The 26,585-nt window shown below is 44.0% G+C and overlaps 1 protein-coding gene across 4 annotated transcripts in view; it reads left to right on the top strand.

Annotated features, from left to right (window-relative positions):
• The window catches only part of CLTC (clathrin heavy chain), a 110,565-nt gene that overhangs the window by 49,215 nt on the left and 34,765 nt on the right, over positions 1-26,585 (top strand). For all 4 annotated transcript variants that reach the window (XM_087717111.1, XM_087717110.1, XM_087717109.1 and 1 more), the window contains 9 exons: positions 1,897-2,070; positions 6,264-6,461; positions 7,376-7,576; positions 12,473-12,625; positions 15,797-15,919; positions 17,690-17,827; positions 17,911-18,075; positions 20,674-20,854; positions 22,723-22,886. In XM_087717111.1, the coding sequence (XP_087573237.1) occupies positions 1,897-2,070; positions 6,264-6,461; positions 7,376-7,576; positions 12,473-12,625; positions 15,797-15,919; positions 17,690-17,827; positions 17,911-18,075; positions 20,674-20,854; positions 22,723-22,886 (1,497 nt within the window). The remainder of the gene's footprint in view (positions 1-1,896; positions 2,071-6,263; positions 6,462-7,375; positions 7,577-12,472; positions 12,626-15,796; positions 15,920-17,689; positions 17,828-17,910; positions 18,076-20,673; positions 20,855-22,722; positions 22,887-26,585) is intronic.

The raw sequence follows: 26,585 nt of genomic DNA, 5'->3' as shown, positions 1-26,585 counted from the left end.
TCACTGTTAGCCCAACCCACCTCACAGGGTTGTTGTGGAGAAAACAAGGTGGAAGGTATGTTTCATGTCTTGGGTTATTTGTAAAAGCCATCAAGTGGGATACAAATGACTAACTAAATAAAATCAGAAGGGCTTAAATGAATCGTGTCAAGGCGCTAAAAGAATTAGCAAAGCTTAAGGCTTCCCAGCTCCCAGCCTTGCATTTAATGTTGTACCTGTGTTTTAGAGAGCAAAGTTCAGGTGTTTGGGGGCTTCTGTAGGCCCCTTGATCCTTAGTCTGGGTAGCTTTGCAACTTGGCAGTTGGACAGTTCAAACAATCTATATGAAGATACCGTGTTTTTGATGAACTGGGACTCTGCACGCCTTGGCTGGTTTTAGAAGAGCAGAGTTCATTATCCAAAAAGTCTGTTTGTGTTCTTTTAAAATTATCTGCAGAAAAGCATGAACACGGTGGGAGGAGAGAGTAGTGAGCCTGGTAGAGGGCCTTGAAGGACACAGGGAAGATCTGTTACCAGGCAAGGATGAGATAAATGAAGCTTGAACCCAGGCCAAGGAAATGGTTTACCAAAGCATCTCATCTCGGAGAGCCAGCTCCCCTTCAAATTCACCTGAAGATAAAAGGGGGGGGGGGAGGGTAATACATCCAGACTTGCAAGCTTCTTTTACAATAGCAATAGCCCTTAGACTTATATACCCCTTTACGGTGCTTTTACAGCCCTCTCTAAGCGGTTTACAGAGTCTGCCTATTGCCCCCAACAATCTGGGTCCTCATTTTACCCACCTCGGAAGGATGGAAGGCTGAGTCATATTTGAGCCAGTCAGGATCGAACTGCTGGCAATGAGCAGAGTTAGCCTGCAATAGCAATAGCACTTAGACTTATATACCGCTTCACAGTGCTTTTACAGCCCTCCCTAAGCAATTTACAGGCAGCCTATTGCCCACAAGAATCCAGGTCCACGTTTTACCAGTCTCAGAAGTATGGAAGTTGAGTCAACCTTGAGCCTGGTGAGTCTTGAACTGCCAAATTGCAGTCAGACAGCAGTCACTAGAAGTAGCCTGCAGTACTGCACTCTGACCACTGCGCCACCATGGCTCTTAGAAAATAGCTGTTCTAATAAAAGTAATTTTTGCTCTGCACAGACTCTGGTCTACCTTATCCCCCCCCCCCCCTCTTTCCATTCAGTCGTGTCTGATTCTTGCAGACTGCCTGGCACATCCCTGCAGTTTGCATGGCAAGGTTTTTTTTTTTCCAGATGTGGTTTGACATTGCCACCTTCCTGGGGCTGAGAGAAAGGGCTGTCCCAAGGTAACACAGCTGGCTTTATGCCTAAGATGGGACAAGAACCCAGAGTCTCCTGGTGATGGGCTCAAAGTCATCCAGCTGGCTTTCATGTAAGATAGCAACAGCACTTACACTTATATATCGCTTCACAGTGCTTTTAGAGCCCTCTCTAAGCAGTTTACACAGTCAGCCTCTTGCCCCTCAACAGTCTGGGGTCCTCATTTTACCGACCCCAACAATTTAAACTTTAAACTTTTAAACTTCAAAGTCACCTAACCGGCTTTTACTCTTTAAGTCAGGACTAGAACTCACAGTCTCCCAGTTTTTAGACTGATGCCTTAACCATTACACCATATAGGCTGTTGTGAGCCTTTTAACTCACAGGAACGAGATGGAGTTGTCTAACATTTTTGAAACCCGGGGATGAGCAAATAAGATACGTTTAATGCAGGTTAGCTGTCTCCACGACTAGGATTGAACTTTGATGCCGAAGTCCGTGCTAACTTATTCGGCTTGTATGACATACGTTGAACTGTCGGGTGGGTTTTCAACTACAGTACTTTGCCTTGAGGTGGCTACCAATTCCCTCCCACCTCCTCTTCTTATTTGCAGATTAGCGAGAAGCACGATGTGGTCTTCCTGATCACAAAATACGGTTACATCCATCTGTACGACCTTGAAACAGGCACCTGCATCTACATGAACAGAATCAGTGGGGAAACTATCTTTGTCACTGCGCCACACGAAGCCACGGCTGGAATCATTGGGGTCAACAGGAAAGGACAGGTAACGAGCGGCTTTAATGTTCGGGGGGGGGGGGCTTAGGCAGGGGTGGGATTGAAAAACATTAGCAACCGGTTCTCTGCCCGGTTGCCGGGTGGGCGTGGCCAGAGTGAGCGTGGCCTACTCGGGCTCCTGAACCACGGCGGGGAGGGGAGGCGTTTTTGCCCTCCTGAGGCTATGGAGGCTTTCCATGAGCCTCCAGGAGAGCGAAAATGGCCTCCCCTGGGCTTTAGAGGCCCTCTGGAGGCCGGGAACTAGCCCATTTCCAGACTTCCAGTACTCTGGAAGGCTCGTTTTTCTCCCTCCCTAGGCTCCGGAGGCTTTTGTCGAGGCTCCGGGAGGCGAAAATGGGTTCCTCTAGGCTCTGGAGGCCAGAAATAGGCCCGTTTCTGAACTTCTGGGAGGCCCGTTTTTCACCCGCCCAGAGCCTCCATGCAGGACCTGGCATGATGAATGGGTCGCATGGAGACTCCTGGGAGGGGTGGGGTGGGTTGAGCGGGGCCAACCAGTTGTTGCAACTACCAGTTTGGCAAACCAGATGTAAAACCTGATTCGCCCGAACCGGCTGAATCCCACCCCTGGGCTTAGGAGGTGGTGCATGTGAATGGATTGAAGCCAGGTCAGTGGTGGGTTCAGCCAGTTCCAGCGACCAGAGGGCCTGCCAGACCCCCGAACTGGTTCTCGGCGGCGCCATCTCGTTTTCTGCTTCTGCGCATAACAATTTTTATTGCACTGCACGTGCATGCACAGCATGCATCAAGTGCATGCACATACAGCATGCATGAAGCGCATGCAAAATGTACACCCACAGGTGGTGCACAAACCAGCAAACCGTCAGTAGTGCCTGCCAGAACACACTCCTGGGCCAGATGGGTGCATCTGTATAGGTAATCCTTGACTTAAAGCCACAGTTGAGCCCCAAATTTCCATTCCCGAGCAAGGCGCTGTGCCCCATTTTGTGACCTTTCTTGCCACAGCACAGCGAATCACAGGTAGTAGTTACGTTAATAAGACGGTTGTTAAGTGAGTCTGGTTTCCCTATTGACTTGGCTTGTCAGAAGATTGCAAATGGTGATCACATGACCCCGGGACGCCAACCGTCATAAATACGAACCAGTTGCCAAGTGTCTAAATTTTGATCAGGTGATCTTGGGGATGCCGCAATGATCTAAGTGGGGAAAGCAGTCATAAGTCACTTTTTCCAGCGCCTTTGTAACTTCGAATGGCCACTAAACAAACGGTTGTTAGTCAAGGATTATCTGTATATGGGTTTTTAAAATGTTGCTTTTTTTTTCTTGGACGTTTACCTGAGTACTAAAAATTTCATGTAGTAATTTGGACATAGGTCCACCATCAAACCTTGGTGTGCTGTTCTGTTCCACAAAACAAGTGAAAAGGTTTGTATTTGAATAGTAGCAGTAGGTCGAAGTTCACAGCCTATGGAAAAGCTGTCAAATCTCTCTTGGCAATATTTAACAGCGTCAACCTTGAAAGATCTTTCTTGATCAGATGATGCTGGCTTTCAGTTCTGGCCTGCTGCTGATGGCTGTTTTCCTGCCAGGAAATGGAGCTGCCAAATTGGTTCGCTGTCGGTTCTGAGATTTTCTTCTCCTGCAAAAAAAGGAAGGGAGAGAGGGTGGGGAGAAAGAGGAAAGAGATAGAGAGAGAGGAAGGAAGGAAGGGAGGGAAAGAAAGAGAAAGAAAAAGAGAGAGAAAGGAAGGAAGAGGAAAGAGAAAGAAAGAAAGAGGAAAGAAAGAAAGCGAAAGAGAAAAAGAAAGAAAGAGGAGAGGAAGGAGAAAGAAAGAAAAAGAGAGAAAAAGAAAGAAAAAGAGAGAGAAAGGAAGAGAAAAAAGAGAAAAAAAAGAAAGAGGGAAAGAGAAAGAAAGAAAAGAAAGAAAGATTGAGTTCCTAGGGTTAAGGAGGAGGCATATCCTGAAGCTTCATAGCTCTTTGATCCAGAAGCCGCCTCTTATCCTTTGTCTCCTGAAGAACACACAAGACAATCCATGCGTGCAGTTTTCTCTTGTTAATCTGTGACTGCTTCATAGTCTCTCTCACCCTCTGATGCCAGAGCAGGCCTCTCGGTAATCCTCAACTGCAATTCAGGGCAAATATGCTCTTTGGTCACCAAACATGTGATAAGGGAGAAAGTACACATTCTTCAGATGCCAGAGACATTTGCAGAGCCTGTGAGCATCCTTGGTGAAACTCCTTGGTGCTCATCTCTGTTTTCTTAGTTAGAAGGGGCCAACGTTGTCCGAAGACATTTCTATGGTCATTTGACCAGCATGCATATATGCCAAAGGCGCACGGAATGCAGTCGCCTTCCCACCAAAGTGGTACCTACCCGTGTTTCCACGAAAATAAGAGCCTGTATTTATGTATGTATGTATGTATGTATGTATTGTGTCACAACCCCTGGTATGCCCAAATATGGGAGGGAGCATACTGCTTCCCTTTTCTGTTTATCGGCTCACTCTGGGAGCCATCCAGGCAGAAAGCCATGTTTTTATGTTGCCTTGTTACATTTGTGTTGCATTTGTGCTGATAAATAAATAAAGGGAGACTAGTATAGATCTATTTCAAGCTATTTAGCTCTCATCAGCTAGCCATGCCCTTACTGGTTCGATTCCCAGTAAGGGTATGGCCAGCTGATGAGAGCTAAATTAGCTCTGAGGCAAGGATTGGGAGCTCATCCCAGCACTTGGGTTTGAATCCCAGCTGTCAGCTTTCCAGCTGACAAGCTCAGTGTCTTTAACAACTGAGCCGTCACACCCATAAATAAAAATGGAGGGATAAAATTAAATAAGTCACTAGAATGTGATATTATTTAGGGCCCATTTCTGGGTAGTAAAAGAGGAAGGGAGTAAGATTAATGATCTTTAAAATCCCTTCTGATGCCAGAGCATGCTGTTGGTGCTGGAATTCCACTAAGATTAAACAGCACTTTAACAAGAGCTATCGTCACTCCCCTGATCACATTAATCTGTTAATAAACTGCTATAGCTCCTTCAAAAGGGAGGGGGAGGGAGGATCCATCTGGGTTATCAGCCTGGAAGAGGCACCCAAAAATATTTCTATTGCAATTTTTTTAAAAATTAAAATTATCATACATAGATAAAGATAATAGGAAAATAAGAAGAGGGGTATAGGGGATAAGAAGCATAGATTTCTAGCTTTTTTTTAACACAGCAAAGTAAAAATTAAATTACAGGAATTTTTTACTTTACCAACTTACCAAATACGGGCCATCTCTGTAACCGCAAGTGATATTAATAATAATAAAAATTAATATCACTTGTGATATTAATTAATAATTGAAACCCAACATCAAGAGTGCCAATTAGACCGGTTTATTGTTATAAACATGGCTAATACATTTTTAGCACATGAGCTGTGGTGGCATAGTAGTTAGAATGTAGCATTGAAGGCTGACTCTGCCCCCTGCTTGTAGTTTGATCCTGACGCAGGGCTCAGGGTTGACTCAGCCTTCCCTCCTTCCCAGGTCGGTAAATTGAGGACCCATATTGTTGGGGGCATAATGCTGACTCTGTAAAACCGCTTAGGGAGGGCTGTAAACCACCATGAAGCAGTATATGTGCTATTGATATATGTGCTAAGTGCTATTGCTAGTTGGTGATGACTATAAAGCAGGGGGGAAATGCTTCTGGTTTGGGCCAATTCGTAGTAAAAATGCTAATAAAAGTGTTTTTAAAAAGTTCCCACGATCACGAGGCATAGCTGATTGTCGCACAGCTGATCTTTGGAACTTTAAAAAAACTTTTTTTTACTACAGTTTCTCCTGAACCGGTAGTTTAAAAATGCTTTAAAAAGTTGAGAGGTCGTGCGCATGCGCGTAGGTGCGCTCACACCAGTAGCAAAGGTAAGTGGATTTCACCCCTGCTATAAAGTGATACTTTGCAAGAAAACCACCAAGCTCAGAGTAAAAAGTAAAAAGTTAAGGCTGCAATGTTACTATGAGGCACTAAAAGAAGTCAGAAATCAATCCTTCCCTTTCCTTTTTAGCCCTTTATCCTCCAATTCTTTCTCTTCCCTTTTTCCTCCCCCCATTTCCCCCACTATCTTCACTTTCTTTGGTCTTTTATATCTTGATAATAAAACTTAACAAAACGATTATTGAAACAAGAAGGCAAGCGATCCTAATGATGAACCGCGCTCTCTCCCTCCATTCAAGGTGCTTTCAGTGTGCGTGGAGGAAGAAAACATCATCCCGTACATTACCAATGTGCTGCAGAATCCCGATCTGGCCCTCCGAATGGCCGTCCGGAACAACCTCGCTGGGGCCGAAGAGCTCTTTGCCCGAAAATTCAACACCCTTTTCGCCCAAGGGAGCTACTCAGAAGCAGCCAAAGTAGCAGCAAACGCCCCGAAGGTATGGAAAACCTTCCAAGTGATCCATGCTTTGTCTTTTCTGTTTTATCTGCTACTCATGTCTGAATCCTCGTTTCTTATCCTGCCTGTTTGTTTTAGTTTGATTTTCTGGCACTGGCATACAAGCAGTCCTCAATTTATGGCCACAGTTGGGGAGCAGAATTTCCATTGCTATGCAAAAGTCTATGGAGATTCTCAGTCATCCAGGTTGTCTCAAAGGTGCTTTTTGGGCAATTGGACTTCCTGGTTTTTCTTTGAAGATGTTTCGCTTCTCATCCAAGAAGCTTCTTCGGCTCTGACTGGATGGTGGGGAAAGGAACAATTTATACTCCTTGCAGACAGCTGGTCATTTGCATCCTTTTAGAGAGTTGTTGAGGCCACCTGGAGGTGTATCTGTGTCCTCAAGATCACCTGAGTGAGCCAGCATTTGCACCACTCAAGGTGACCTTGAGGACACAGAGAAACTTCCAAGTTGCCTCAATGACTCTCTAAAAGGATGCAAATGACCAGCTGTCTGCAAGGAGTATAAATCGTTCTTTTCCCCACCATCCAGTCAGAGCCGAAGAAGCTTCAAGTGGCCTCAATGACTCTCTAAAAGGATGCAAATGACCAGCTGTCTGCAAGGAGTATAAATCCTTCCCTTCCCCACTATCCTGACATGAAGCAGCATATAAGTCTAAGTGATGTTGCTATTAAGGCATGAGGACTTCAGCTTCCAGAATTCTCCTACTAGCCGGTGCGCTCAGGGAATTCTGGGAGCTGAAGTCTGAATCTCCAGTTTGAGGCGCATTGGTCTAAAGGTTCTGCAAATAGTTTTTTTTTTGTTTTTTTTTTTACTAATGTTGTTGGTCCATCTTGACCGATTTGCAATGGTAATGATGTATTTTATCCGCCTCTTTTTTTTTTAAAAAATAGGGAATATTGCGCACTCCAGACACCATCCGCCGATTCCAGAGTGTCCCAGCACAAGCAGGACAAACTTCCCCTCTGCTTCAATATTTTGGAATTCTGCTGGATCAAGGGCAGCTGAACAAGTATGAGTCCCTGGAACTCTGCCGGCCGGTCCTCCAACAAGGACGCAAGCAGCTCCTGGAGAAATGGTTGAAAGAAGACAAAGTAAGGCATCTATTTGATAGGGCATCTTTGAAGATGGGGTGGTCTTAGTGGTCAGCTAAAATTTCATCCTTTCTGCTCGGTTCGGCCTCTCTCCCAACTGTGCAAAGAGCACTCGCCTGTCTCCAAGGAAATGGAAATGGTTTTAAGTTCAGGTTCGGTAGCTTCTGCTGGATAGTTTTGTGTTCTGGCCCCCCTCCGTCCGGTAATGAACGCAGACACAGGCTTAGCTGTTTGCCACTCTTTATTCACAGCAATTATAATCCTGTTGGCTGAAAGCCCAGACACGACTCACTGGCAAGAAGTTGGCAGCAACCCAGACTCCAACAGACACGGGAACACAAGGCAGACCAGACAAGGTGTTCTCCAGATTACTGCGAACGGTTGTGTCCTGCAAAAGGATTCCTCCCAAAGTCTCTTCTTATATACTCTCTTGGGAGGGGCCAAGCCACAACCACCTGGGCTTGATTATCTCTTATGAGTTTGTCTCCGTAACTGCTGCCTCAGTTTCTCCGCCCTTTGTTACCTGGCGTCAGGGACAAACTCCCTTTGGTCTTCCCCACTGCTCCATGCCTCAGGCGCCTCCTGGTGGCCAACCATCCTCTCTGGTCCCTGCTCGGAGTCTGAACCCTGCCCAGGGTCCTCCACATCTTCCATAGCCGACTCAAGGGGTCCTCGCTATCGGAGTCCATTGGCAGCTCCAACGGCTCCTGCTGGGCCACAACAGTTTTGCTTTGAGATTGGTGCCCTGGCAGAGAATCACAGATTAGCAGAGTTGGAAGGGACCTTGGAGGTCTTCTAGTCCAACCCCCTGCTTAGGCAGGAAACCCTACACCATTTCAGACAAATGGTTGTCCAATCTCTTCTTGAAAACCTCTAATGTTGGGAGCACCCACAATTTCTGGAGGCACGTTGTTCCAATGAGCAATCATTCTCACTTGTCAGGAAATTTCTCCTTAGTTCTAAACTGCTTTTCTCCTTGATTAGTTTTCACCCATTGCTTCTTGTCCTGCCTTCTGGGGCTTTGGAGAATAGATTGATCTCCATTTCTTTGGGGCAGCCCTTCAGATACTGGAACACTGCTATCGTATCACCACTAGTCCTTCTTTTCATGAAACTAGGTAAAGATAAAGGTTCCCCATGCACATACATGCTAATCGTTCCTGATTCTAGGAGGCAGTGCTCATCTCCGTTTCTAAGCCGAAAAGCCAGCGCTGTCTGATGACAATTCCATGGTCATGTGGCTGGCATGATTAAACGCCGAAGGTGCACGGAATGCTGTTACCTTCTCACCAAAGGTGGTCCCTATTTTTCTGCTTGCATTTTTACATGCTTTCAAACTCCTAAGTGAACAGAAGCTGGGACAAGTAATGGGAGCTCACTCCGTTACGTGACGTTAGGGATTTGAACCGTCAAACTGCCGACCCTTCTGATCAACAAGCTCAGCACATCCCAATTCCTGCAACCGTTCTTCACACGTTTTAAGAGCCAAGGTGGCGCAGTGGTTAAATGCAGCACTGCAGGCTACTACTAGATCAGCAGGTCAGCGGTTCAAATCTCACCGGCTCAGGGTTGACTCAGCCTTCCATCCTTCCGAGGTGGGTAAAATGAGGACCCAGATTGTTGGGGGCAATATGCTGACTCTCTGTAAACCGCTTAGAGAGGCCTGAAAGGCCTATGAAGCGGTATATAAGTCTACTGCTATTGCTATATTGCTGCTATATTTAGCCTCCAATCCCCTAATCCTCTTCATTGCTCTTCTCTGCACTCTTTCTAGAGTCTCAACATCTTTTTTTTATATCTTGGCAACCAGAACTGGATGCAATATTCCACGTGTGGCCTCACCAAGGCATTACAAAGCGTTATTAACACTTCGTGTGATTCTATTCTCCCTGTGAAATGGAGCCTAGAGAACCAGTGAAAAATGCCAGCTCCCAGATTGGCAGCTTCCCGGCGGCAGCATATTAGGCATGGAAGACTTTGGCTCCTGGCTGGAATTTCCTGGCAAATGGAAGGATAGGAAATTGCCTTTCGGCTCCTTAGCTGAATTACGTAATGTTGCCCTTAAATGAGTGACCTTTCCCTCAGCTGTCAGTTGTTCCCATCTGATGGATGATGCTTGCCTGCAAGCATATTATGACTTCTGTCTAATGCCAACATAAAAATCTCTATCTCTCTCTCTCTCTCTCACACACACACACACACACACACGCACACACACACTAACTCTTAGTGGTGAAAATCTCTGAAGATACTTGTCCAAAATCTTGCCACAAATAGAATAGCTAAATTCATGATAAGACTCTAGTGCCCTGCACCAGTTTCTGACCTCACTGATGACAATTTATCTTTGTGATTCTGAACTTAAATCAAGATTTGAAATTTCCAAACGTTTGGTATGTTTTTTTCCCCCAAACATTGGGGTGTGGATGATAATCGGGCAGGAATCTTTACAAAATTTGCCTTTTGTTAATTGAGGCAACAAGGTTCTTCTTTTGACATCCATAACCACAGCCTTGGAATTACACTTCCTCATTCAGGAATTGGGTTGAGACCATGCTGGTCCTTGTTTAATGAATGCTTTGGCCTAGTTGCGTCCTAAAAGTATTTTTTCCAGAGATATTTTTTTTCTGTTACAGGATTTAATTTAATCCCTTTGCCTTCTGTTGGCCCTTATTAATATCTTAACTCCTGGGAGTCAGAGGTATTCTGTAGATGGACTTCTAAATGTAGTTACCTCTCAAGAAAATGTATTAAAACCATCTAAGATAGGGAGCAGGGAGGCTTTTGTGGTTAGGACATTGGGATGGAGGTTAGGAACCTCGGGTTCAAGACCCGAATGCTGCCGTGGGGTGGGGTTGAGCTCCTGTCTTCCTGGGGCAGGATTGAGCTCCTGTCTTCCTGGGGCAGGGTTGAGCTCCCGTCTTTCTGGGGCAGGGTTGAGCTCCCGTCTTCCTGAGGTAGGGTTGAGCTCCTGTCTTTCTGGGGCAGGGTTGAGCTCCCATCTTCTTGGGCAGGATTGAGCTCCCGTCTTTCTAGGGCAGGATTGAGCTCCCGTCTTCCTGAGGCAGAGTTGAGCTCCCATCCTTCTGAGGCAGGGTTGAGCTCCCATCCTTCTGAGGCAGGGTTGAGCTCCCATCCTTTTGAGGCAGGGTTGAGTTCCCGTCCTTCTGGGGCAGGGTTGCGCTCCCGTTCTTCGCTCCAACAACTGCCAGGGATATGAAAGGTGCCCCCAGCTGTGCATCTCCCAAGTAACTGTGATGTCTCCAGCTAATCCTTTCAACCTGGAAGTGCCTGGGGGCTTCTGACACGAGTGCAAGCAAGCAGTCTTAAGATATTGCCCGCAGTTCAACCTTTACTTTTTAAACTTGATTTCTGGATTCAGCTCAGTTTCACGCTTCTCCCTCTCTTCTGGAAGACTGGGATGGAAAAAATAAACTGAAAACAAAAGCTGAGTTCCCGGATGCAGGACTTCTTTTCGTGACAAGCGTCCTTAGCTATTTTCGTTTTACAGTGAATGAGCTTAAGCAGCCACCAGCTTAAATCTCAATCTGCCTCCATGCTTGACGGGGAGTTTATTACCTGACCTTTTGGTGACTTGTCAAGGAAGAGCTCTTCTGGAAGAGGTTTTGCTTTCTTCATCCAACGTCAACTTCCCTGGCGAAGTAGATCTGTGACTTTCTTCTCCGTTCACTTGCATGATGAGGACTAGCTGCAACAGGCACTGCCCTGTGCTTAATTTTTTGTTTCTACTACCCTGTTTTCCCAAAAATAAGACCTCCCCGGATAATAAGCCCAATCGGGCTTTTGAGTGCATGTGCTAAAATAATCCCTGCCCTGAAAATATTGCAATATTTGTAGTGACCACGCTCCCCACCTCCTCCTGCACCTAAAAAATAATAAGACCTCCCCGAAAATAAGCCCAAGTGCTTGTTTCGGGGGGGGGGTCAAAAGAAAATAAGACCCCGCCTTATTTTGGGGGGAAACATGGTAGACATTGATCAGAAGTGCCACTCATTGTTTAATTTCATGCCAACATAACCCTTAAGACAAGGGTGTCCAACCATGGCAACTTTTAACACCTATAGACTTCAATTCTCAGAATTCCCAGCTACTAGAATTCTGGGAGTTGAAGTCCACAAGTCTTAAACGTTTTCACAGTTGAATGGCCCCTCCCTTAAGATGTTCCTGCAATGCAGCAGAGATCCAAGTTGTGGCCCAGCAGGAGCCGTTGGAGCTGCCGATGGATTCCAATAGCGAGGGACCCTATGAGTCGGCTCTGGAAGATGTGGAGGACCCTGGGCAGAGTTCAGACTCCGAGCAGGGACCAGAGAGGCTGGTTAGCCACCAGGAGGTACCTGAGGCATGGAGCAGTGGTGAAGATCAAAGGGAGTTTGTCCCTGACGTCAGTCAGAGAAGGGCGGAGAAACGAAGGTAGCAATTACAGAGACAGACTCATAGGAGATAATCAGGCCCAGGTGGTTGTGGTTTGGCTCCTCCCAAGAGAGTATATAAGAAGAGACTTTGGGAGGAGACCTTTTGCAGGACACAACCATTTATACTAAGCTGGAGAAGCTCTTGTGTGTATCTCTTATCTGTGGGAGTCTGGGTTGCTGCCAATATCTTGTCTGTGAGTAATTACTGTGAATAAAGCGTGGCTAACAGTAAGTTTGTGTCGGCCAGAACAGATCCCTTAGTTAGGAAAAAAATCGCATACTGTACCAAAATGAATATTATATTTTGAAGACTTCTTTAGGATGCACGATGTCCTCAACCGCTTGTCACATTGACCCAGGTAGGAAAGAGTTCCTACTGCAATTTGTCTTATACATGCAGCCTCCTATTGGGTATATTTTTTTTAAAAAAAAACCAACCTCTGAAATGCTTGCTTTTAAACAGCTGGAATGCTCTGAAGAATTGGGAGACCTCGTGAAGTCTGTGGACCCAACACTGGCCCTAAGCGTCTACCTACGGGCCAACGTTCCCAATAAGGTCATTCAGTGTTTTGCTGAAACGGGACAAGTTCAGAAGATCGTGCTGTATGCCAAGAAGGTAATTGGTTTCCCTGAAACCCCCCCCCCCTTTTTTTTTGAAGCCAGGCCAAACTTGTAGCCACCACCACGTCTTGTGGTAGATCCTGGCCATGAGAAGTCTTTAATCTTAATCCCTGTGTGAAATACCGTATTTTTTGGAGTATAAGATGCACCGGAATATAAGACGTACCGGAATATAAAACGTACCAAGATTATGAAGAGGCAAATTTTTAAAAAATGTTTTTGCATTCTGCAGACCTCCCAAAAACAGCCTGTTTTTTGTGAAAACGGGCCCGTTTTTTTGTGTAAAAAAAAAAGGCATGCATGGCCTTTAGGAGGCTTGTAGAGTACTCCTGGGCCTGGGGGAGGGCAAAAATGAGCAAAAGACAGTCCATTTTTTGTGAAAACATACCCAATTTTTGTCAAAAAAAGGGCATGCACAGCCTTTAGGAGGCTTATCGAGTGCTCCTGGGGAGGGGACAAAAACTAGCAAAAGACGGCCCTTTTTTGCTCGTTTTTGCCCTCCCCGGACCTCAGGAACATTCTGGAAGCCTCCTAAAGGCTATGCACGGCCATTTTGGTGAAGGGGGCGGGGTTTCGGGAGGCCAAAAATGCTGTATTCAGTGTATAAGATGCACCCAGATTTTCACCCTCTTTTTTTGAGGGAAAAAGGCACGTCTTATACTCCAAAAAATACAATAGTCCATTGCATTCGGTGGCCTCTTCTGATTCTGTGTCCAAAATTCCTAGGCCACGTCTCTGTTGCAAAAGACATACAACACCTACCTCAGGGGTCAGCAACCTTAAACACTCCAGAAAGCCATTTGGACCTGTCTCCCACAAAATAGAAAACACCGGGAGCCACAAAACCCTTTTGACATCTAAAATGAAGATAGCACTGCATATATTTTGTTTTACCTTTACGCTATGTATATAAAAAAATGATAGCGTGTGTTGTATTTATGAAATCAATGAACTGCAGAGAAAACAAATTTTTATTTCTGCATGCAACAAAAACATTTTGACCCCTGAAAAAAAAAAGATTGAAAACCTCAATAAATCACATGCCGGGCGGGTATCGCAAATTGGCAGTTGTGATGCGTGTTTTGAGTGATTGGGAGCCGCAGCAGAGGGATGAAAGAGCCACATGTGGCTCTAGAGCCACAGGTTGCAGGCCCCTGACCTACTTTATGTAGAACCACAACAGGAAGCCATGCTTCTCAGTCCTTTTAAGTACGAAAACCACAAGGGGTAGGAACAGCAGATAACAAACTGAAAAATAAAGTCTCCTATGAGGCTGGTTCTGAGCATGGCATCTTGGGGTGAGGCGTTGTTGGTGCCCTCTGAGCTTTTGGTTGTTTTCTTGCAGATGTTTACTAGTTACCAATTTGGGTAATGAAAGGTCTGCAAGAAAACAACTACAGTATTTTTTGAAGTATAAGACACACCAAGGTTTTGAAGAGGCAAATTAAAAAAAAAAAGTTTTTGCACTCTGCAAACCTGCTAAAAATGGCCCATTTTTTGCAAAAACAGGCCCATTTTTTTCAAAAAAAGGGCATGAATAGCCCTCAGGAGTCTTGTAGAGTGTTCCGGGGTGTGTGTGAAGGATCTCAAAAACGAGCAAAAAAGTGCCTGTTTTTCGCAAAAACGGGCCTATTTTATGTCAAAAAGGGCATTAGGAAGCTTACGGCCCGTTTTTTGCTAATTTCTGCCCTCCCCAGCCCCCAGGAGCTCTCTGAAAGCCTCCTACAAGCTATGCATGACCATTTTTGTAAAGGCAGTGGGGTTTCACGAGGCAGAAAATACTGTATTTAGTGTATAAGATGCACCCAGATTTTCAGCCTCTTTTTTGAGGGGAAAAGGTGCGTCTTATACTCCAAAATATGGTAAGCTCAGAGAAGAGTCGTTAATTGACTGAATAATAAAGATAATGAAAAGATAATTACATATAAGTTAAAATATTTGGAATATGGATATAATGCAGACAAGTACATATAGAACTTTTTAGGAGATGAATATAAGTAGGTGAATGTTGCCTGCCATGTTATGTAGCAGATTAATAGAATTGTGATAAGCATTGAATAGCAAGGATTGCAATGAAAAGATAATTAAATGTAAGCTAAGTAATGATATGGGAGATAAATGGAGGGGGAAGTTGAAATATATTTTTAATGAAAAAAATAACTGAGTTTATAAAGAGAGAACTAAAAACCTGGGGCATGTAATGATGTATAACTATACAATATTATTATGAGAACAGCTGGAAACTAACAAGGCCCACACTTTGGCCAAAAAATAAGTTTTTTTCCGGGGGGGGGGGCATAAAAATGTAATTGCTATATATGTATGTATATATATATATATATATATATATATATATATATATATATATATATATATATATATATATATATATATATATATATATATATATATATATATATATATATATATATATATATATATATTAAAAAGGATATATGTTAAAAATGTTAATATGAAATGTTTATTGAAATGAAACTACTAATACAATCAGCATTAAATGGAGCCTGTTCAGACACTGAAATACACCATGCAAGCAAGATGAAGAGATTGGAAGAGAGAAGGGAGAGGAGGAAGAGAGGCGTTAGAAGAGAGGGAAGAGGGGGGGAAGAGGAGAGAAAGAAGGAGTTGGAAAGAGGGGAGAGGAGAAGGAAGGGGAAGTAGAGAAGAGAAGGATGATAGAGGGAAGAAAGGAGGTAGGGAGAAGGAGAGAGGGAGAAGAGGCAAGAAAGTGATGGATAGGCTATCAATATGGTGGATAGAAAGCAGAAGAGCAAATAATAGTCTTTGGGGGTTGATGGTAAGAGGAATTGATATAATATTGAATAATACAAAATAGTGTTGGTTATGATGTAATGGTATACATGTGGTTATTTGTATGAAAATAAAAACTTTTAAAAAACCCAAGCTCAGAGAGCACCAATGACCCTTTATAAGTTGTAAATATTTTCCTTTGTTAATAACATCTTGGGGTCTGCGAACTCTGCAAGGAGACGAATTGGGTTGAGCTTTTCCCGTTTTCAGTCTAGAAAGGGACCGAGCCAAATGCAGACAATCCCAGGATGCTCTCACACTCCAGCATAAAAAATGCAGCAAAACTAACAAAATATTTCTTTTTTTCGGGGGTGCATGCACACGCCCTTCCTAGGTTGGCTACACTCCAGATTGGATCTTCCTCTTGAGAAACGTCATGCGGATCAGCCCGGACCAAGGACAGCAGTTTGCCCAGATGTTGGTGCAGGACGAAGAACCTCTGGCAGATATTACCCAAGTAAGGAAATATCTTGAAAGAGAGGAAAGGACATTTGGGATCTCTGTCCATTCTCTCCAGCAGGCTTTATCCTGCAGGTCCTCGGTTTCCTATAAAGTCTGTTCGCACTGTTGCATCTAAAAGGAACATTTCAGTTTCTCCAAGAATCCTGTTTCCACATGGATGTTTCTATCATTTCCAGTCGTTGAACTCTTCGTTCTTTGTGTAACCTTGAGCGATGCTAGCAGGAAATTTGGACGTGTTGCAATCTCAAAATTTGGAGCGTGTGCCCTGTTGTGAAGGTTACTCACAACACAGTAAAGGTGCCAATAAGCAAGCATGATCATAACCATGCTGCAGAGCATTCAGCATGTGGGAATGTGACGGTTCTTAACCATTCTGAGCCATAAGTATAAGAGTGGTCTTTAAACTCAGTTTGCCCATAAATTGAATGACTATATAAGACTTTGAGGGAGGAGGATGGAAGGGAGAGGAAGAGAAGGAGAGAGGGTAGGAAGGGGAAGAGGAAGGGTAGGAGTAGGAGAAAGGTAAGAAGGAAGGGGAAGGAGAGGAGGAAGGAAGGAAGTAGAGAAGGGAGGGAGGGTGAAAAGAAAGGGAAAACAAAGTGGTGTTACAACAGGAGGAAAGGATGGTAAATAAAGCAACCCAAACTGTATGTTAGAACCTATTAAATGAAATAATAAATGTATAAGAATGATAAATGTAAAGAAGAATAACCATTATGTGAATGCATACTTAAAATGATATGTAAGAGAACAAAAAAATTCTGGAGTATGCTTGAGCCCCAGTGAAAGACCAAGCAATTGAGGGCTGCACAGATCTCATGTTCTCCTGACCTCGGGTGGAAGGTGAAGTCTCAGCAGTCATTTCTTGATGGAAACAGGTCCTTGCTTGCTAAATCTTTCACTTGGCCTCTTGAGAACATGCAGATGTATAAGAATATTCCTCTGATTTGAGGGGATCCTCAAAGCAACCTTTGAATTCTGTACGATTCTACAGCAGTTTTGCTTTTAAGGTTGGCAACTTTAAGCTGTTGCATGCTGGCTGGGGAATTCTGGGAGCTGAAAGTCCACACATCTTAAAGTTGAGAAACACTGTTGTACAGCATCAGGATTTGACACTAAAGTGAAAACAGGTTTTGTGAAAAACAGGTGCATATTCGTTGTATATGAAACATCAGAAATGAAGCCTTTAGCCTTTCATGAGCCACAGTAGTGCAGTGGTTAGAGTTCAGTATTGCAGGCTACGGCTGCTGATTGCCAGCTGACTGTAATTTGGCAGTTCGAATCTCACCAGGCTCAAGGTTCACTCAGCCTTCCATCCTTCCCAAGTGGGTAAAATGAGGATCCAAATTGTTGGGAGCAATATGGTGACTGTGTAAACCGCTTAGAGAGGGATGTAAAGCGGTATATAAGTCTAAGTGCTATTGCTATACAGCTCTGTTTTCCATTTTAAGCTCTTTACTAGGAATGTCCTGGGCTTGAAAAGCCCTCATTTTGTGCTCAAAATATATGCTTCAAATGCAAACAGAGCAGGCTGAAAGTTGAAACGCCACTAAAGACATCAAAACTGTTTAAAAATGGTTTGAAATTTGAAATGCTTTGCATACCTTTAATGAGGGGGGGGATTCTGACATGCATTTGGCGCCTTAAGCATGGATGATTTATCTGAATTCGATAACCTTATATTGCTGGAATGTTTATACAAGGCTTTATCTGCCTTGGGTGGGAGGAATCTAAAACAAGTGCTCTCTTTTATTTCATTTTGCAGATAGTCGATGTGTTCATGGAATACAACTTGATCCAGCAGTGTACAGCTTTTCTCTTGGATGCCCTGAAAAACAACCGTCCATCCGAAGGGCCTTTGCAAACTCGTTTGCTTGAAATGAATCTAATGCATGCACCTCAGGTAGGTTTTGCACCTGGTTCTCAAAAGGATCTGGTTACTCTGTTTCTTTACTCTTATTTCTCAAGCAAAATCTCCTCTTTCAGGTCGCCGATGCCATCTTGGGGAATCAGATGTTTACCCACTACGACCGTGCCCACATCGCTCAACTGTGCGAGAAAGCCGGTCTCCTCCAAAGGGCGCTGGAACATTTCACTGACTTGTACGACATCAAGCGAGCCGTGGTTCACACTCACCTTCTCAACCCCGAGGTACTGGGGTGAAAGTATACTTACTTTACGTATTAGGGATATTTACCTTTGATGATTTTAATGTTTTTTTAATGCTGTAAACTGCCCAGAGTTGCTTTGAAGTCAGATGAGTGGTGAATAAAGATTGAATAAATGTAATTGCTATGCTGCACCATCTCATGACTTTTGGCAGTTAGCAGCAGTCATACAGCGCAATGATAAAAATGTACATGGTAAATTAAAATGAAGTTACCGTATTTTTTGGAGTAAAAGACACACCTTTTTCTTCCCCTAAAAGAGCGTGGAAATGTTGGTGCATCTTATACACCAAATACAGACATTTTTGGCCTCCCGAAGCCCCACCCCCACACCCCATTTTTGTGAAAAATGGGCCATTTTTCACAACAATTGAGACATTTCCCCCTCCCTCCAGCTCCCAGGAGCACTCTGCAGGCTTCAGCAGGGCTGGGGGAAGGGGGAAATGCCCCCGTTTTGCAAACAAACGGTCCATTTTCCACCCGTTTTTCGCAAAAACAGCGTTTTTACCCCAGCCCTGCTGAAGCCAGCCAAGTGGTCCTGGGGGCCACAAACACTTTTTTTTCTTACTTAACTCTTCAACATCTTGGTGCATCTTATACACCGTTGCATCTTATAGTCCAAAAAAATATGGTAACTTAAAACCACCTAGCGTAATCTTTACAGCATCATTATTCATTCCAAAGTCCCCTGAAATAATTCAGACTTAATCGGTTTCCAGAAGTCTAATAACAATGGGACTCTTCTCACCTTTCAAGAGGAGGCCATTTCAGAGAACTTTGGCCTTTGCTGAGAGATCGAAGTTCAACTACATTCGGGAAGGATTACTCTATTTAGAGGTGGCAGTAGAGGTAATCCTCGACTTAAGACCACAACCGAGCCCAAGATGTCCATTGCTAAGCAAGACAATTATTAAGTGAGTTTTGCCCCATTTTATGACCTACCTTGCCACAGTTGTTAAGTGACTCACTGTAGTTGTTAAGTTACCTTGTTTCTCTGAAAATAAGACCTCCCCCTATAATAAGCCCAATCGGGCTTTGGAGCGCATGCACTAAAATAAGCCTTTCCCTGAAAATAAGCCCTCCCTAAAAATATTGCAACACAGCAGCAGCCACGAGGTGACCACACTCGCCGCCTTCTGCGCCTCAAAAAGAATAAGACCTCCCCGAAAATAAGGCCAAGTGCTTATTTTGGGGTCAAAAGAAAATAAGACCCTGTCCTATTTTGGGGGAAACACAGTAGTAACAGTTCACTTGTTAAGTGAAACTGGCTTCCACATTGATTTTGCCTGTCAGAAGGTCATAGAAGGGGATCACATGACCCCAGGACACTGCAACTGTGATCAAGACATGCCAGTTCACAAGCATTTTAAACATGTGACCATGGGGATGCTGCCACAGTCGTAAGTGTGAAAACCAGTCATAAGTCACTTTTTTCAGTGCCATGGTAACATCGAACAGTCACTAAATGAATGGTTGTAAGCCGGGGACTGCCTGTGCACCAAATGCACAAATGTACATCTTTATTTAATTTATTTCCACCACAATCAATGGGGTTTTTTGGTTGTTTGCATCCCAAGACAAGACAATAAAAGCAGCAAAGTAAAACATTAAACCGAAGTATAAAAACTATCTAACCAAGCTTCAAAGTACAAGCATTCAATCCATAAGCAATGGCATGATTTTGCACCCCAAATGTGCTCTGAAAAGTTTTTAACAGCTTCTGGAAAGTAAGGCACCAAGTGAGGCAGTGGTTAGAATGCCATTTTGCAGGCTAACTCTGCTCACTGTCAAAAATACAATCCTGACAGGATTCGAAGGTTGACTCAGCCTTCCATCCTTCCGAGGTGGGTAAAATGAGGATCCAGATTGTTGGTGTCAAGATGCTGACTCTGCAAACCACTTAGAGAGGGCTGGAAAGCACTGTGAAGCGGTATAAGTGCTATTGCTGTTAATGTCAATCCATTCATTTAACTTATTTTTTAAACAGCTTTTATTAGTTTATAATGTAGCATACAAAGAAAATATAAAAGTAAATAGTAGGGAAAATAGGGAAGGGAAAAGTGGGGGAACGAAAAGGGAAAAAATAAAAATAAAAGACTCCCTTCAGTGCAGTAGAATAAGGCATTAACATCAAACCTCAACTTTTGACTTTTACATAATATTATAAACTAGCCATTTCTATAACAACAAATGTATCTAATGGATAAAACCCAAAATCAAAGTTTCATTTTTTCCCACCTCAAGCACAAAGTCCAGAAGTGGTTTCCAAGTAGAAATAAAAGTATTTTTTTTTCTTAAACCAAAACAGTCAATTTAGCCATCTCTGCTAACTCCATCCAATTTTGCAGCCATTCCTCCACTGTGGGGGATCAAGGTGACATTTGACCACATTTGTATGAGAAACCATCTCACCAGAAGCGGCTCTGTGCAGCGAATTACCATTGCCGATTCTGGCTGAGAATTCTGGGAATTAAAATCCCATCCTAGTTGTAAAGTTTCATCACCCCAGGTCTGCATATTTCTGCCATAAAGAACCTTAAGAAAATCCGAGGTCCTTTCTAACGACTCCTTTCCCTTGCAGTGGCTGGTGAACTACTTTGGCTCCCTTTCCGTGGAAGATTCCTTGGAATGCTTGCGGGCGATGCTGTCAGCAAACATCCGCCAGAACTTGCAGATCTGCGTCCAGGTGGCTTCCAAGTACCACGAGCAGCTTTCAACTCAGTCGCTCATCGAGCTCTTTGAGTCATTCAAGAGTTTTGAAGGTAGGTCGGTTGGGTTCTCACGCCACACTCAAGTTCTGAATCCATATCTCTGAGTGCCTTGGTTCCTTCTGGCTGTCCCCTAGTCCATTGAGATGAGCGCATTTGGAGGGCAGGGCTGATGTCGTGGTGAGACACGGTGACTCACGGGAAGCTCCATGGGACCATCAATATCCCAGCTGCCGGGTGGTCCGAATTGGACCTAAATTGCCTCGTAGGGGCGATAAGTGTGGGGAGCACACTTCGCTGGTCTCAGGGAGCCAGCAAACTCCCTGATTGATCTGGAGAAAGATTCCCAAACTGGCATCTGGGAAGGCGGCCATTGCGAGCTGCTACAAAGCTGGGGCTGTCCCCTGGTCCATTGAGATGGGTGCATCTCTTAAAGTCATTGTCTTGTCCTCTTTGGTTGGTAAAGACAAGTGGATGGGCATATCACAATGGTGGCCATCACATTATTTCAATTGTGGCTGTCCTCTTTTGTCCCAAAGGTGCTTTTTCAAAAGGCAACTGGACTTTGTTTTTCCTTGAAGACATTTTGCTTCTCATCCAAGAAGCCTCTCCAGTTCTGATTGAATTGTGGAGGATGAAAGGATTTATATTCCTTGCAGTCAACTGGTCATTATTACTGTCTCTGAGAGTTGTGGAGGCTGCTTGGAGGTTCCACACCCATTTGCACTATTCAGGTGACTCTGAGGGCACAGATAACCCTCCAAGTGACCTCAACGATCCTCAGAGAGAGTGCTAACGATGAGATGTCTGCAAGGAATATAAATCCTTGTAACAGCATTTTATGACGGTTTTGCCAAAAACGGGCATTTATTTATTGCCGTTTTCAGCAAGACCAGAACAAACCATGGTGATTCAGTTATCCACCACCACTGCAAAAAAAGTCGTAAAATCAGATTGGTCACATGACTGACCTGTTGAATTTCCATCATATCATAAGGACCATAATGGGCATGCTCCATTATGTTTGTATGTTGAGGACTCCCTGTAGGGAGGAAATAAGGTTGGAGAAAGCTGCTTTCGATCTGCTTTTGTTATTTCAGCGTCAATGAATGAGACTGACACTTAACGTTTAATTAAAAGCAATTGCATTGTGGCTGCAAGTGAACATTTCCAGCAAATGAAAAATCTGTTACAAGGTGTCCTTGGTGCTCTCTGAACTTGTTTCTTTTCTTTCAGACGTTGTCATTATCCAACTAGGTAACGTCTACAGTTTAAAAGGAGAGTGCACCTCACTTCCTGCTAGCACTAGCACTAGCACTGATGACCTTACCTACTTAGGTAATGAAATGTCTGCAAGGAAACAACCAAGCTCAGAGGACTTCTTATTTCAGACCAGAGCTACAAATATGCTTCCTCTATCAAAATCTAGTACTCCCAGCTCCAAAGATTTCTGACAAATTCTGTTCATGTGTCAGCATTCCAAATATCATGCAGAATTAAATCAGAGTCCAAGGCAGAGCTATCCTTAAAGTTCCAATTTAATAAGACAGACATGTTGGCAACAAACTGTGGAATCCCAAATCTAAAAGCTTCCTGGGATTCCACCCAGTTGAAAGTTCATGATCTTATCCCCACACCCACAAATCCATCACATGGTCCAATCTTCTTCGGCCACGCTGGCATCTCCACCCAGCTGGTTCCGGTCAGGTGCGGAGAGAAAAGATGACCTTGGCTTCTAGAAAAGAATGACAACAACACATTCCACAATTCTACTCCTTGCTATTCCCCCTCCCAATTACTACACTAATGAAACAGCATAATGAAATAATAGAGAGTGTGGCAGGCCAAAAATCCTAAAAAGGAATATGACTGCAGGCCTGACATCATGATTACTCCTTTTCTTTTGCACTCCCTTCTTCAAGGTCTCTTCTACTTCCTGGGCTCTATTGTTAACTTCAGCCAAGACCCGGACGTGCATTTCAAATACATCCAAGCTGCTTGTAAGACCGGCCAAATTAAAGAGGTGGAAAGAATTTGCAGGGAGAGCAACTGCTACGATCCAGAACGCGTGAAGAACTTCCTTAAGGTAACAGGATAAGAGTGACCCCGCCCCCCTTTCCTATTGGGACCTTACTTATACTAAAGGCCGTATTGGTTCTGTACATGGTGAGACTTGTCCAGAGTGTTTCAAACTGGGTAGCTTTAAGATGGGTGGACTTTGATTCCTAGAATTCTGGGAGTTGGAAGTTCATCCATCGTGCCAACTCTGAAAAACATTGGACTAAGACGAGTTTGAGGAAGAGGCTGGAGGTATCTGGACAACCCAGCTTGAATCCACAGATGGGACGGGTGTTTGTTAGCATGAAGAGCAGGTTGGACCAGTTTGTCTGGGGAGAAGAGATCCAGAACTCCATATTTGAACTCATAAAATAAAAGCTGCAGTTTTTTATTTCATTTTTAGTTTTGCAAGTTTCCAGGATTCTATGTCTTACCCCTAATTCATGGATTAACTCTTAACCGATCTAGGTGACTCTTGTTTCTTTGATCCAGATAGTGGTACAGAGCTTGACTCTGGCATTTATTTTTTAGCTTATTCGTTTACTTGTTGAGCTTATTATACAGTATGTTCAGGCAGGTCTTTGAGCAGCTCTTTCATGCAACAGCCTGAGAAAACTCAAGTCCAGCTTTCAGATGGTCAGATCTGACAATGTGGTGTCCATGGTGCTCCCTAAGGTTGGCTGCTTTCTTGCAGGCATTTCATTACCCAACTAGGAAGCATCCTCAGTGCACTTAAATCAGTGACCCCTCTACTGTGCACAGATATGATGCCCTCCTTCCTGAATAAAAAATTAGCTCCCTTCTGAATTCTCACCAGACAGGTGCTCTTTCATTGAAAAGAAGAAAATATGGATCACTAATTTATATATGTATGTATGTATGCATGTCTGTCTGTCCGTCTGTACGTTGATTATGCTGCCAGCTCCACAGGCCGTCGTCGGACCACAACAATTGGGTAATAAAATATTTGCGAAAAAACCAACCAACCTCAGAAAGCACCAAGGACCCCCCCCCCCCCCCAGCCTGCCCTACAAATATTGTCTTTTCTTGGTTGTTTCTTCTGTCTGCTCTACTTTCCCCTGAATTCCACAGAGGGACAGCAGGCAACCACCAGCTGATGGAAGGCTGTTAGAGATAGCTTTCTGCTCAAGGGGCACAAGCATCTTGGACTAATTCAGAAGATCACTGGTGTTATTCTATGGGTGTTATTTTAAAGGGCCACAAACAGAGACATAAATCTACTGCTGTGGCATATGCAGCCATTATACACACGATTGCACTTGCCACTTACACGGATTGTCTGGGGAGAAAACAAGAAGGGTTGGCATAGCTAGGTAGGCTTTCCAAGGTCACTCAACCACCTTCTTGGAGCGCAACTTACAAATCATCGTGCTTTGTGTCCATCGTTTTCTGATCAGTCTGTTGTCTTTTGTGCTGTTCCGGGTGTCTGTGGATTATTCAGGACATGTACCAGGTAATTTTCCATTAGAGGCCTCGCTGATCAGCTCACACCTTTGGTCTCCACTCCTGTGTAGTGTTATAGCTGGAGAATTCTGGGAGGCACAGTCCTAACGCAGCTGTAGGGCACCAGATGGAGGAAATGATGCATAGGTTAACTCCGGGATCGACAACCTTAAACACTCAAAGAGCCACAAATGTCCTAACCGGAAGCCACACGTTCAATTGTGGAGCCAACCAGAAGTTCAGTTCCCCCACCATAGAGTCTCCTCCTAGCGCGTTGTCCTTTTTCCTCTACCTGCCCTAACCGAAAGCTCTATCAATTGTGGAGCTGACCGGCAACAGGGAGCCGCAGCAGATGAAAGAGCCACATGCGGCTCCAGAGCCTCAGGTTGCTGATCTCTGGGTTAACTTCCTAGGATTTGGCGTTGAAAACAATGCAGGGGTGTGGCTTAATTGGTAGCCTTGGCATAGTATTCAATACAGGTAGCCCTCAACTTACTGTTCTGACCCAGCCTTAGCAGAAAAAAGAAACAGACTCCTTGTCCTAAAAAAATCCCTCTTTATTTACCTCTTGTGAATTAATTGCATTCACCAACCAAAAGTCCAGGCAATTGTCCTTCAAGGAGTTAACTGCAGTATAGACCTTATCAGTTCCTTGCGAGCTCCCAGCTGAAAGGCTGCAAATCAAGTTCTGGCAAGCAATCCAGCACGAAACACAATGAGCAAAATCTCTAGAAATACGAACTGTTGTCTCCTACGACCACCACTCCCCTTTCCTTCTATTTATTCCCCAGCCAGGGAAGGGCCATTCAGCATCCACGTGTGCCTTGCTTCCCGAGTCGACTCCTTGTCCTCCATTGTTCTCCCCTCCCAACAGCTCTGCGCATACGCGCATCTGGAAGAGGCCCCAGCTGTTCTTCCTCCTCATTCATATCAGCTTCCAAAGGCAGCTCCCTCTCCGATGGCTGGGAAATGTCGGACGGCCCTGGCTCGATCTCTGCGTCCGACACTGAGCATCCATCGGAACCTTCCCCAGAATCCAGAACTGGCCCAAGTTCCTCCCCAACCTCCTCATCCTCCGGGTCTGCCGGACTGGTGGGCCACAACACTTACGACCACAATTGAGCCCAAAATTTCCGTTACTACGTGAGAAAGTTAAGTGAAATTTGTCCCATTTTACGACCTTTCTTGCCACGGTTGTTATGTGAATCGCAGTTAAGTTAGTAAGACGGTTGTTAAGTGAATCTGGCTTCCCCGTTGACTTTGCTTGTCAGAAGGTCACAAAAGGGGATCCTGGGACGTTGCAACCATCATAAAAATGAGTCAGTTTCGAAGCGTCTATAATTTTGATGATGTTGATCATCTGGATGCTGCAACAGTCGTAAATGTGGACAACGGTCAAAAGTCTCCTTTTCTCCATGCCGTTATAACTTTGAGCTGTCACTAAACGAACTGCAGTAAGTCGAGGACTACCTGTAGCCTCCAGGCTTATTCCCGCAGAGAGGAGAGGGCCCTCACTTTTTACGGACTTCAACGGGGTTGCCGATAGTTTCCTAAAAAAATTAAAATAAAAGAAATAAACTCTGATTCTACACAGAAATACTCAAAATAACCCCTACAAAAAGACAACAAATCAGTTTTAAACCAAATTAATTTTACTTATTTAATAGCTACAATATGATGCGATGTATAGAAAAATGTAGATTTGGTTAAATTTTAAAATTAAAAAAATAAATAAACTAGAAACCCAAATAGGGAATTGAAAAAGTCAGATATGGATTAAAAAACCCAGCACTGGCAACCTTAGGATGGAGTTATAAATTCTCCCTTAAGGGACCATTGGGGAAAACATCAGAGAAGGACATTTTGTCCCAATCACTCCTGGGCCTAGAGCAGGGTTATCTAGGTTTGGTAACTAACTCTGAAGATTTGTGGACTTCAACTCTCAAAATTCTGGTTGAGGAATTCTGGGAGTTGAAGTCCACAAGTCTTACCAAGATTGGACGCCTCTGGCCTAGATTGTGCTACATTGATTCAGTGATTTAAAAAGTTTCAGCCCCCCCTGCTTCAAACATTTGGCTTACAAGCAAGAATCTCATTTAATTAAATGAAAATCTTCCTTTCAAATGAAGGCAATCTTGAGTATCAATCCCCAACTTTTTATCCATTCACATGTATTTAGAAGCAGAATTAGAGAAGCATTTTTTATATTTTCCCAGTTGGCAAAAAAATTCTCTCTCTTGATATCTGGGAATTGTTTAACCAC

This window comes from Thamnophis sirtalis, unplaced genomic scaffold (genome assembly GCF_051295495.1).
Source record: "Thamnophis sirtalis isolate CommonGarterSnake01/CBP01778 unplaced genomic scaffold, rThaSir2_p1.2 scaffold_6, whole genome shotgun sequence".
Taxonomy (NCBI): Eukaryota; Metazoa; Chordata; class Lepidosauria; order Squamata; family Natricidae; genus Thamnophis; species Thamnophis sirtalis.
This window is presented reverse-complemented; position numbering and strand designations above follow the sequence as displayed.